The sequence below is a fragment of the Idiotropiscis lumnitzeri genome, chromosome 19 (genome assembly GCF_059441095.1).
Source record: "Idiotropiscis lumnitzeri isolate Australia: NSW breed Sydney's pygmy pipehorse chromosome 19, RoL_Ilum_1.0, whole genome shotgun sequence".
Lineage (NCBI taxonomy): Eukaryota > Metazoa > Chordata > Actinopteri > Syngnathiformes > Syngnathidae > Idiotropiscis > Idiotropiscis lumnitzeri.
Genome location: NC_142409.1, coordinates 4,882,741 through 4,894,807, shown reverse-complemented (window position 1 = coordinate 4,894,807; position 12,067 = coordinate 4,882,741). Strand labels below are relative to the sequence as shown.

Below are 12,067 nucleotides of genomic sequence, written 5' to 3'. Positions count from 1 at the left end.
TTGAGTCTACACAACACAAACAAATCAACTTTGTGCAATTGCTTACATTGAAAAAAAAAAAAGCTTCAATTGAAATCAAGGCCTAATTGATTGCAAAAACTTGCAGTCTTATAGTTTTCTGTCAGAATGAATGCCGTGAAAAAAAGTAATTAACACAACAAAGGTTGTGTTGGACTAAGATTGACTTTGTGTCGAGGAGTCAAAGTGAAAATAGAATGTTTTTGTGTGTGTGAATGTGATTCCTAGTTTATGCACATTGGGAGACTGCGGCAAGCAAGTGTACCGTTTACCGTTGAGCCATTCAGTTCAGCAGGCATCTAATAACAAAGCATTTCTGGGCCACTTACGCATGCATAGATACAGTTCTATTTGTCGACAGTTTCCGTTGTCTCTCTTTAAGCACACGGGCAGCATCCGGATTGCACCCAAATACTCTAGAATTCTATCATGAGACTCTGGGATGAAATTAAAATCGCCCATTTTCTTTCTCCATGCAAGCTGCAGATCAATTTCCGGGAATGGGGACGTGATATTTGGCCGCCATTTGGGCTTTCTCGTCTTGCACAGCACCCTAACTGCCTGCCAGCGGGGAGGCCCGGGCTTGACTGCATGCCTCGCCGGAGGAAGCGTTACTTCTGCCGCGGCGAGTTTATTTGCGCCTCGCTAGGAGAATTGCCTTCATTTACTCTTCCCCAACAACACTTGCGAAAGAAACGAAATAGACAAGCGAGGCATGAATGGGAAAGGCAAAATTGATTCGGTTTGATACGTGCGCCTGGGGGAGACCCTCGTTTGAACACCGATTTTAAAGATAAATGGAAAAAAATTGCCTTATGCATAACCTTTTTCAGCCCTGCATGTTGTTGTTTAGCACAAATCAGTTGTCCTTGCTGCACTCGCCACTCCAGCCACAATGTTTGGTACACTTCTAATGGATGCAAAATGAAAAGTAATCATGCTTAGTTTTGATTCACACTTTGGTACTTATTATTTTAGCATTACGTCAGGTCACCTTTATTCGGACGGTCACAATTGCTGAGAGAAGTTTGTTACTTGCTGTGCACGGAAAAATATTAGATACTAAGCTTTATTCGGTGTAAATGTCTTTATCTTTGCTCGCGTCAGTGTTCCATCAGAGTTCCCGAACGTTTTACGTACCACCTCAATGAATAATTTGCTCTCCAAGCGCCACCATGATGACGAATATTGAAATACGGTAGCATAGTAGGCCCGAGTGTGCATCAAAACCTGGTCAAGGTTTTATTGCTATTATTGGAAGTCAATGTAACAATACGCACAGCTTGCCCACAAACACTTTTAAATAAAAGCTTGTAATGAAATATTAAGTCAATCAAAATAAATTGAATGACAGACCATAACGTATTGTATGGTAAAAATGGGCAAAAGTAACAATTAGTTTAATTTTCTCCCAAAAGTGCGTTGAATTGATTGTTTATTAATTGTGTCCAAAATAGAGTGCTTCAACCAGAAGAGGCCCTGTTCCAACAGTCTGTAACGTTATTTATTTATTTATTTATTTTCATGACAAAATATATACAACACACAAAAATAAATTCTATATTTAAATAGATTCATTATCAATAGTAGTAAAAATAAAGAGAAAAATAAAATAAAGCAAATACAAAAAAATGGGATTTACGTGAGCTCTTAAAACATTTCGGAATCTTTGGCAATTTTATTAATGATTTTTTTTCATAATTATTTCAAAAATAATTTAAATAACCATCTGGAATTATGGATGTGAAACTTTACTAACAAAACATTTAAATAAAACTATTCTGCTCAATATGACTCTGGAGTCGATACGGGAGTTCAGAACATGTAGAAAAAATTGTCCATCTCATTATTACTGTAATTATTTTAATTTGAAATGATATGAAGTCATATGCACATTATATTGTTTTAAGGCTTTTTATAATAATGCAACTCGACCACGTCTATTGGTCGATTTGTTATCTACAAAGCTTGGAAAACTTCTCATACTTGTTTGTCCTGGCAGCATGGGACACTCATGTTTGTTTTTCCGCTGTTCCACCTCTGACCTGTCCTCTCTCCCTTTTTGCCATAGGACCTCTCTCATTGCGTCACACAGTCTGCGGAAGCCATATTGACAAAGAGAATAAATCCAGCCCCCTCGTCCTGACACTGCGGGCATGCGTCAGAGGAGAATGTGGTGAGAGTCATTCATTTCTACCTGGCGTAACACTTGCAGCTGCCTCCAGCACAGATTGCAGAATGGCCGAACTTAAGGTAAGGCAACGTAATTTCACTTCAAAACACTGTCATGTTTGTTAAGTGTGTGAAACTTACACATACAATATGCATATGAATTCTCATTTAATGAATTTGAAAGGGAACAAAATAGACATTTTTCATCACTCCTTCTTTCTTATTATCTCACAAATAAATAAAATGTAAAGTGTATCTTCAAGTGAAGCAGATGGGCTGAGAAACAGGCGGTTTTGCTCCTAGCCAATCAGGATGCAGCATTCGGCAGCTGCCCAGATGTGACCGGACCGTTGACACTTTTAAAGGAAAAGTCTCCAAAACAAAGCCGTTAAAAGCTATAAAGTTCCCATTGAATGAAAGATAAAATTAATGCTGTTTTGTTTTGACAAACACATACTGAGGCACACATATGGACCACATTTGCGCATGAGTGTGCACACTAACAATGGCTGAGCAACATTTCCACACATGCCACTGGTCATAGAGAGGTGATAGGCAGCACAAGTTTTGCAGTTGTTGTATGTCACAAAGAAATCCTAATTGAAACCAATAAAAGTGTACACTGGAGGATGCCGATTTAATTAGCCTCTTTCTGCAACACCCGACAATGGATGACTGCGCTTTGTTTTATCACAAATCTAATGGGAATCAATGGGACAACAATTAAGAAAAACACTTAATGACGAGCCTTCAAATTTAATTATAACCAGCGTGAACACATTTATCCTGCATGACAATGAAGCTGCATGGTGAGTGTGTGTCTTGTTGAATTTCTGTCGTGCAGTACTTGTGTGGATTTGGGAACGAATTCTCCTCTGAAGACCCTCGCTGCCCCGGTTCTTTACCTGAAGGACAGGTAGGACACGGAGAAGTTAAGACGGCCATTTTCACGATGGCACCTAAACGCACCACCTTCTGTTTCTATAGAACAATCCTCAGGTGTGCCCTTACGGCTTGTATGCTGAGCAGCTCTCCGGCTCGGCCTTCACCTGCCCGCGGCCAGCCAATAAGAGGAGGTCTCCGTCTTTTTCTAACACTTTATCCATGAATTTCCACTTTCCATCTGTCGAATGAATTGGATATCTTAATAATTGTGCTTGTTGACAGCTGGCTTTATCGCATTCTGCCGTCTGTCAAGCATAAGCCTTTCGTCCCCACGGCCTGTGGGAATCTGACCGAGAAGTGGGACGAGGTGGAGCCCGATCCCAACCAGGTGATATTGAAGCACAGTAGTCTGTTCATTTATTTTTGGTCATCCATTGATTGTTGCTTTTTCGTTTCATGAAAGTGTCAACTAGATTGCTATCTGATCAGCTGAGGGAGATTGAGCTATATCGATGCAGAGCTCCACTCTGGTGATGTTATTTGACTCAGTACAACACTGGCATGGAAACAGGAGTTCAGAACATCCAAATGTTCACACATTTCATTAAAAAAATATTTTGGGGTTTAGTTTGAATGTTGATTTGAACATATATAAATAAAATAAAAATGACAAATCAAAAGTATAATAAAAAAAATAAATATATATATATATATATATATATATATATATATATATATATATATATATGATTTTATAAATTTGGTATATATATATATATATATATATATATATATATATATATATATATATATATATATATATATATATATATATATATATATATATATATATATATATATATATATATATATATATATATATATATATATATATATATATATATATATATATATATATAGGGCATGAATTAATACCATGAAAGTAAAATATACTCAAAAACTGTATAGACTTGGACCAAATATAGTGTTTTTCGAGTAAAATGTACTCCAGGAAATTTAAGGTATGTATATATGTGTTTTTTTTTTTATATATACCTATTGTATAGTAATGGGCATTTAAGTGAGATAAAAGCATACAATTTCATATTAAAGTACAAATTTATTGTACGTCTTTATGATACGCATATTCTGTGTCATTATCATGATAATTCCCATCAGCCCTCTCTATATTTCTGTATTTCATGAGATGCTGATTTTTTTTGTTTCCTTGTACAGATGCGATGGCGGCCATTCTCCATTCCCAAGTCTGCAGATAAGATAGTCGATTTTGTGGCTGTGCGTTACGTCGTTCTATTTTTCAGTGTTAAAAAAAAAAAAAAAAAAGGGTTTCATTGTGATTATCGCTCGTGAATCTTGCAGGGTCTGCACACCATCTGCGGCGCTGGGGACGCAAAATCTCGCAACGGCATTGGCGTCCACGTGTACACCTGCAACACCTCCATGATGAACAAGTGAGGACGGACTTATGGACATGTGATGTTTATTATTGGGGTTTGCAACAGGAATGCGTCATACCTCTTGTGTGAATGGCAACAGGTGAAAACACAGGTTAATTGCACCTTATACCACATCCATCTCTTCAAACCACAAAAATATTCTTAGATGAATGCCCCCTCTGCCAGTGTCAATCAACACTGATCATTCAAAAGGCAGAGTGAGTGTTTGTAGCATTCGATTCTGAAAGTGGACCAAATGTTTCTTGTTTCCGGTGTTCCAGATGCTTCAACAACTCAGATGGAGACTTTCTGATCGGTGAGAAAAAAGAAAAAGGAAGGATGTTTACGCTGTTATCGGGCAGAGGAGCACTGATTGCTCACTTCTGAGTGTGCTTATTCCCTCATATTTTCTTTTTGCTGCTCCATCTGCTGTTTTGGTCTTCTAGTGCCACAGCAGGGTGAGCTGTTGATCACCACAGAGTTTGGCAAGATGATGGTTGAGCCCAACGAGATATGTGTCATTCAGGTACGTTTTCTGGCTTGTGTCTGCAATCCATTGCAACTTTTTTGTCTGTATTTTGGAGAGGTTGAATTGTCTGCACAATATGGAATAGATATTGTGACACAGCTTTTAGGGATTTGGAAATATCCCCTTAGATATTTAATCTTTTCCGTGTGAAAACATTTTGAAGAAATTTGTAAAAGTTCTTTCATTTTTTTTTTTTCCATTTCCATATTTGATGTTTTTGCTCCAGCAAGGGATGCGCTTCTGCGTGGACGTGTTTGGAGAAACGAGAGGTTATATTTTGGAGGTGTATGGAGCACATTTTGAACTCCCTGACCTCGGCCCTATCGGTGGGTAATAGTACTGTATTTTTTAAAAACACGAGCCCATGTGTATCATTAAATTAAATTTAAAATGGACCGTGGTTTTAAATTGGACCGGCAAATCAATTCTGTTGTCTGTCTTTGGCTTTCGACCCAATTTGAGACAGATGCTGTTTTATTATTTTATGGTGTCTATTGTATATGTGTTAGTATCATTCAATTGTTCTCACAGTCATTATTTTTGTATTATTGTTATTTTATGTTATTTGCGAAGTGCTCTGCAGCTGTTGTGAATGCGCCATATAAATAAAGTTGTATGTTTATCGTATTTTCGGTATGCTTGTGTGACTGTTTGCAGGAGCCAACGGTCTGGCCAACCCGAGAGACTTCCTTTGTCCAGTGGCGTGGTACGAAGATCGCCGAGTGTCCACAGGTTACACCGTCATCAATAAGTACCAAGGGAAGCTCTTCGCTTGCCAACAGGTGTTTTGTGTGCTTTTTGTGTCCTTGTACTTGAAAAGTGTCCTACGTGCCACGTAAGGCCTCTCTGCCCTATTACCCCATTTGAGGTCTGCATATGTGCTTCAGTAAACATACCAGCCAAGCGTGACAATGACTAACAGCCAGGAAACTGTCCAAGGGATGCATGAGATCCATTTGCCGTCGCCGCTGATTGATTTACCATCCCTGGTGATTTAATATCCAAATGTTTCCACCTCAATTATGCGTCTTAATCACTCGTAATTACTTAAGGCGTTCATGAGTTGCCGAGAGTGAAAAACAAGTTGTGAATTAATTTCAACATATTTCACTCAGAGAATGATCTCCCCGCCTCCTCCACCTCATACACGAGAAAGGAGGCGGGCCAAAGGTTCAAAGTATTCGCTGCATGTTTTTTTTTTTTTTTTTTGCAGAGGGTTAAAGGTGGCAGCTTCTTTTTTCCTGATGCCTGGAGTGTGGGCTGAGAATGGGGGGGGGGGAATAAGATGGGAGGTGGGGGAGGGAGGTCTCATCTTTGGGAAGATGCTGCCATCTTTTCCTGCTGTTTTGTCCCCCCCGCCGAGCAACGAAATTGCTCGAATTAACTTATTATTTGCTTGACTGGGCCAATATGTTTGTTTTTTTTTTGTGTGGGGGCGTGCAGCTCTCTTCCACTTTTAATTTTAATCGAATCTGGTTGAACTACCACAAGTGAAGGTTCAGGAATAATCCTGCACCATGTTGACCGACGAACTTTGAGTGCAGGAGCAACTCCACGTGTGTGTGCGTGCGTGTGTTTGTAGTTGATTTAGGAAAGGTAACGAACTAGGACTTCTTTTGTGTGGAAACGCCCGTGGTAATGTGTGTGTAAAGAGTGTCAAGGTCAAGAAGACAGCTTGAGTTGTAATGAACTATATCGATTTTAGAGCTGCTGCTGTATTTCTTTTTCTCAAAAGAGCAATGGTACAAAATTGCTTTCTTTTTTTTTTTTTTAACAATCAAGATAAAGAAATAGCTCTGCTCCCTCTGTTACTGTTGTACATCACCCACCCTCTTCCATCAACCCTGGTGAGCGTTGAAATTATGAAAGTTTGTGAAAGTTTGATTTTGTTGCCAATTACCGTGTAATACCTGGAGACTTGCCTCACAAAGAAGAAACGGAATGGAAGAGAAGCAGCGCACTTTATTACACAAAACATTTTCATTATGACCATTTCCCTCCACTCCTCTTTACGTCAAGCAATACTACCCCCCGAGTACAACGACATCATTTATTGTTGGTTGTCTGTGTGAAAAGCTTAAATTGCTTTGTTAGTTGCCTACTTGCAGTCGGTTGGATTGTCATGTTTTGTTATGTTCTGTTAGGATTTCTCTCCCTTCAACGTGGTCGCTTGGCACGGCAACTACACGCCGTACAAGTACAACCTCAACAACTTTATGGTCATCAATTGCGTGGCCTTTGACCATGCAGTGAGTGTCATTTGTGTCCATGTTTTCCTCCACAAAATCATTCCCAGCACTTCCTCATGAGTTGTTTCTTCCTTTCAATATTGTGCAGGATCCATCCATCTTTACCGTGTTGACTGCTAAATCAATCAGACCGGGTGTGGCCATTGCTGATTTTGTCATCTTCCCTCCGCGCTGGGGGGTGGCTGACCACACCTTCCGTCCGCCATATTATCACCGTAAGGGATTACATAGAAAATTGTTACTACAATCTGGGCTCGACCTCACTTCATTTTGAGAAACTTCTCAATGATGAACCAACTAGAGGTCTTGAAATACAGTGTATCAATGTACGGTTTGTATTGAATTACTTTTTTTAAAAAGTGCAGTCAAATCAAATAAGGTCTCATGGTCTTGAAGAAATTCTTGTCCTTGTTCTAGATTTTAATGTAATTTGATATCACGTCAACTGTATGTTGTAGTGTTGTTTAATAGCTCCCCCTGCTGGTGTTTCAAGGTAACTGCATGAGTGAGTTCATGGGGCTGATAAAGGGCCACTATGAAGCCAAAGAGGAAGGTTTCCAGCCGGGAGGGGCCAGTCTCCACAGCATCATGACCCCACACGGTCCTGACGCAGAATGTTTTGAGAAGAACAGCGTGGCCGAGCTCAAACCAGAAAGGGTGGCTGAAGGAACTATGGTAAATATTCTGACCAAGAAAAGCTTGCTCATGTTATGCTTGGAGAGATTTACATGTTATATCTTGCATCCATCAGGCGTTCATGTTTGAATCATCCTTCAGCATGGTGGTGACCAAGTGGGGACTAGAGACGTGCCAGAAGCTTGACAAGAGCTATTACCAATGCTGGGAGCAACTCCGCAGCCACTTCAATCCCAACTGGAAACCCAGAAAACACTAGATTAACGGGTAACGGAGCCAATTTTAATTTCTGAAAAGATTTTAACATTTCCAGCCAAGTTCCCTGTATTCATTACTTTATGCTTGTGGCATTCAACAAGGTATTTTGAACTGGTTCCATTTTTTGGAGGGGAATTGGAAAGAACATTAATTGGAAAATATATATAAAGTGTGTTATTATTCCATGCCTGTCAGTTGATTAATGACTGATCCCATCTTGATGTGTATACAATTAAAAATTGTGTGATTCTTCCCCACCTTTCACCTTCACATTTTCTGAGCATATAAAGCCACAACGTCTATGGCAGACTAGTTTTATTTCATTAATAATTACAGACACCAAAACAAGTGGCAGGGTGGTCTTTGTACAGTGGAGCTCATGATGACAAACTGAACTTGCGTTTCATAGTTCCGTCTTGAATGCGTTGTTCTCGCCTATCCTGTAAAGAAACACAAGCAACATAATTAGGAAAGCAGCGTATACAAATATAAAAAATGGGCTGAATTTTAGCCTATTATCAGCTCTAAAATATTCAAAAAATACATCAACACACACATCCATTAAAATGAAAAAAAAACATAGTGCACATACCCTGTCTGTCTTGAAGACATAGTAGAGGAAGAAGAGTGGAAAAACCCCAAACATGGCACCCAACAGAGACGTCTTGTAGGTGGCCCTGAAGTGTGGGTAAGGGTTGCCACGAGCGTACACCCAGCGTGTCAGGGCGGGATCTTCCTGTTGCACAGTAATGATGCTTTTTTAAAAAAATTAATCATTACATAGTTTATTTGAAGAGTATATGGTAAAATGTCTGTCCAACAAGGCGACACAGTCGTCATGCATTTGTGCAGGTCTGACAATACAAAAATAACAGTAATATTAATACTTATAATAATAATAATAGCCGCACAGAGTCTCACACTGGAGCTGCTGTTAGCCACAACTCACCCCCAGACTCACAACCTGACGCTCGTCTTTTAAAGATATTACAATTCGTGCAGTAGTTTCAACACCTTTTTTTGTTGGATTTTTTTAAAGTTCGTAAGTACTTGTGTAAACACATCAGCGTGAGGTTTAACAAGGATGCATGCATTTTAAGAAGTTTAAATGTGCATATAGGCTTGCCATTTTCGCTGTTTGACAGGTGCACCCAATTAAATGACCTGTCGGCGATTTGTAAGTCATGAATAAGTTACAAATAACAAAGTTGTGTGCCTTATTATATAGCCGGTTAGCCTGCGAACACAGCAGCATATCCAGCAGGAATCAGTGCGCCCACAAGGTATCGTTAATTTTTCATTTTTGTTTTAAACAAAGTTGAATATTACGTCAAGTGGGTAGTTGTAAATAACGTGTGATGTGCGTAGGTTAGCATGTTCGCGCGAATGTTTCTGCAAGGGTGACATTGTTAGCTCGACGGTAGCCACTTACAATAAGCTCTTTTCTATGCGGGTTGTTAAGTTGCAACTGGTACTGTCTCTTCAAATTTGCTCGCAGTGCCGCCCTGGCTTCCTCGGCCCGTCGATACTCCGGCGAAAGATTAAAATATTCATTGGGGTCTAATGTTTTCGGCCGTGTTGCCAAGGGCGCTTCTCGGTAGTTCGCCATGACAGCTAGCTGACGACAGATAGCGAGAATAGCGAACTCTCGCGTTGTTTGGTTGACAGTGACGCCCCTTCACGAACTCTCGCGTGAATTTGCCATTTCCATGGAAACACACAAGATACCTTCACAACAACACAAAGGATCGAGAAGTCGCACGATAAATACATCAACAGGTGGTGATGCGTTGATATAAAAACGTCACCACGTTTGTTCTTTTAAATCGACGAGAGCCGATGACGTCGCTACATTTTGCTGGTGGATTTCCTGCAGCCCGGGGGTCAATTAATAAGGATGACACGCTGAGGTAGCATAATAGTGTCACGTTTTTTACCCAAAAATGAACACAGAGGATAATGTAATGGAACAAGACGACTTGTTTGATCCTGACGGTGATGATCGCGAAGAAGATAATTGTGTTGATGATGAAGTTGATGTCAATGATGGCGATGACGGTAATGGTGATGATGATGATGGTCCAGATGGTGTTGATGGCGATGATGAACATGATGCTGGTAATGAGACTGGTGATATCAGGCCTAATGATAATGAAGAAGAAGGTGGAGAAGAAGAAGAAGCTGGTGGTGGTAATGATGATGTTGACGATGACGACGCGAGCTTGACCGAAGGAGAAGAAGACTTGGAGGCGACAGTCAAAACGATAAATGAGCGCGCGAGAAGAGCTCATGGGGTTTCTTCCGGGTTCGAAACAACCCCCACAGCCTCTGAATTGCACGTCAACGCGGACGACTTTATACGCAATTTTCTCAGTCAAATGAATATGACTGCAACTATTGACACTTTCCAAACCGAGTGGTCGGAGATGGCGCTGAAGGGCTTGCTGAATACCAAGTGGGTCAGCGAGGTTCCGGACGTGTATGTTCAGAACCAGCGTTTGCACAACGAACTGAAGAACGCGCTACGGGAGAGGGAGGAATACAAGCGGGCAGCCTCAAAGTCGGCCGAGACACTAGCGAGGGTGCAGAAGGCCCGAGACACGCAATGGATGAACCGCAAACGAGCTGGCCAGGAGAAGAACAGACTGGTGGAGGAAACGAGAAGGCTCAAGGCCCAGTGTCGCGCGTACGAGCCTGCAATTAGGAGGATGGACGACAAGTTTCAGGACCTTGTAGAGCAGACCATGCAGGCGGCTGTGGACAGAGACAAGGTGGTGAACCGTGCTCGGAGTCAACCGTGTCCCCCCATTGTCCGAAGAGATAAAGAGAAGAAAACCAACAGTTGCACGAAAAGCTCACATAGGTTAAGTTTTAGCAAAATGCAATAAATGGTTGGAGGAAAAGTTACTTAGATCATAAATGTGTTATTATCACGTTCTCAAAAAACACAGGGATTCCCATTCCCATTCAGAAAGAAAACGTAGAAACAGTCATGGTTCATGTTGTATTTCCTGCAGAAAGCCACTAGAGGGCAATCTCTACTTGGGAACACCTGGCGACGATGACGTTTACGGGCCTAAAATCAACAATTTATTATCCCGAGTTTAGTTTCAGGCATAAAATGGTAGCATTTACAAAGATATTATCGAGGACTAAAATATGATCGTATATAACGCAACACTTTACCCATAATAATAGAAAATATAATTTATTTTGCTCCCCCCCCTATTATGTCATGATTAAGTGGCCCAAAAAGGCATTAGCAGCTCCCTGTATGTGAATAGGAATTTTTACAAATTGTCTGATGTGCTAGCTTGGTTACAATGATGCTGATAAAGCTCTTTTGAAGCTGCATTGTCAGAAAGACTGACAAAATGATTGATTCCCCTCCAGGACCTCTGAAGTGCCACCCGCTTTACAGCTCGGAATCAAAATTCACTGGGAGTTAGACTTCCCTCGGCCAACAAGCATCAAGCCTGTCAACACACTGGTCAGGGAGATACTGTGTTTAACCTCATGAATTATTCATGTTTTAGCTCTTTGATGAGTTTCTGAGCAAATATAGTTTTCCAATATTTCTCTAAGCCGTTATAATCACATCCAATGTTGCTGTTGCTTTAAAATGGCCTCTTAATTGAAGCCGAGCTTCGAAAACCTTCTGCAGCCACATCCCTAATATAGTTTTGCTCTTTACCAGAGCTCTTTGAAGTGGCTTGTAGACTTAGACAGTGACCTCATGCCGCTTGTTATTCATAATATTTCTCGCCTCAAAGATTCCATCAGTCTCTCGCCTTAGAGGAATGTTATAGGAATTTAATGTTCCACCCTTGTTTTCAGAAACGGCACATAAAGACTTTGTACAC

General features: G+C 40.5%; 3 protein-coding genes across 3 annotated transcripts; 2 read left to right on the top strand and 1 right to left on the bottom strand.

The window, feature by feature from the left end:
• Positions 1-2,089: 2,089 nt before the first annotated feature.
• hgd (homogentisate 1,2-dioxygenase) lies at positions 2,090-8,457 on the top strand. Its single transcript, XM_088283229.1, has 14 exons — positions 2,090-2,271; positions 3,035-3,106; positions 3,178-3,266; positions 3,358-3,463; positions 4,312-4,371; positions 4,456-4,547; positions 4,814-4,848; positions 4,979-5,058; positions 5,288-5,387; positions 5,719-5,843; positions 7,206-7,310; positions 7,399-7,525; positions 7,804-7,985; positions 8,062-8,457. The coding sequence occupies exons 1-14, from the start codon at positions 2,257-2,259 to the stop codon at positions 8,203-8,205; spliced, it is 1,332 nt and encodes a 443-aa protein (XP_088139355.1). The 5' UTR covers positions 2,090-2,256; the 3' UTR covers positions 8,206-8,457.
• Positions 8,458-8,504: 47 nt separating this feature from the next.
• Positions 8,505-9,844, bottom strand: ndufb4 (NADH:ubiquinone oxidoreductase subunit B4). Its single transcript, XM_088283232.1, has 3 exons — positions 9,637-9,844; positions 8,797-8,940; positions 8,505-8,644 (listed from the first exon to the last, which is right to left on the bottom strand). Exons 1-3 carry the CDS (start codon positions 9,811-9,813, stop codon positions 8,582-8,584), a joined length of 384 nt encoding a protein of 127 aa, XP_088139358.1. The 5' UTR covers positions 9,814-9,844; the 3' UTR covers positions 8,505-8,581.
• An 85-nt stretch (positions 9,845-9,929) lies between these two features.
• On the top strand, positions 9,930-11,449 carry LOC148318209 (sperm-associated antigen 16 protein-like). Its single transcript, XM_088283230.1, has one exon. It carries the CDS (start codon positions 10,148-10,150, stop codon positions 11,090-11,092), a length of 945 nt encoding a protein of 314 aa, XP_088139356.1. The 5' UTR covers positions 9,930-10,147; the 3' UTR covers positions 11,093-11,449.
• Positions 11,450-12,067: the final 618 nt, after the last annotated feature.

Excerpts from the sequence above, each read along its gene's own strand:
- hgd (XM_088283229.1), top strand. Across the intron at positions 3,464-4,311 it reads TGGAGCCCGATCCCAACCAG|ATGCGATGGCGGCCATTCTC; the intron begins GTGATATTGAAG and ends TTCCTTGTACAG. Across the intron at positions 4,548-4,813 it reads AACACCTCCATGATGAACAA|ATGCTTCAACAACTCAGATG; the intron begins GTGAGGACGGAC and ends CCGGTGTTCCAG.
- ndufb4 (XM_088283232.1), bottom strand. The coding sequence starts at position 9,813 with ATGGCGAACTACCGAGAAGCGCCCTTGGCAACACGGCCGAAAACATTA. Across the intron at positions 8,941-9,636 it reads CGCATAGAAAAGAGCTTATT|GAAGATCCCGCCCTGACACG; the intron begins GTAAGTGGCTAC and ends ACTGTGCAACAG. Across the intron at positions 8,645-8,796 it reads ATGTCTTCAAGACAGACAGG|GATAGGCGAGAACAACGCAT; the intron begins GTATGTGCACTA and ends GTTTCTTTACAG.
- LOC148318209 (XM_088283230.1), top strand. The coding sequence starts at position 10,148 with ATGAACACAGAGGATAATGTAATGGAACAAGACGACTTGTTTGATCCT.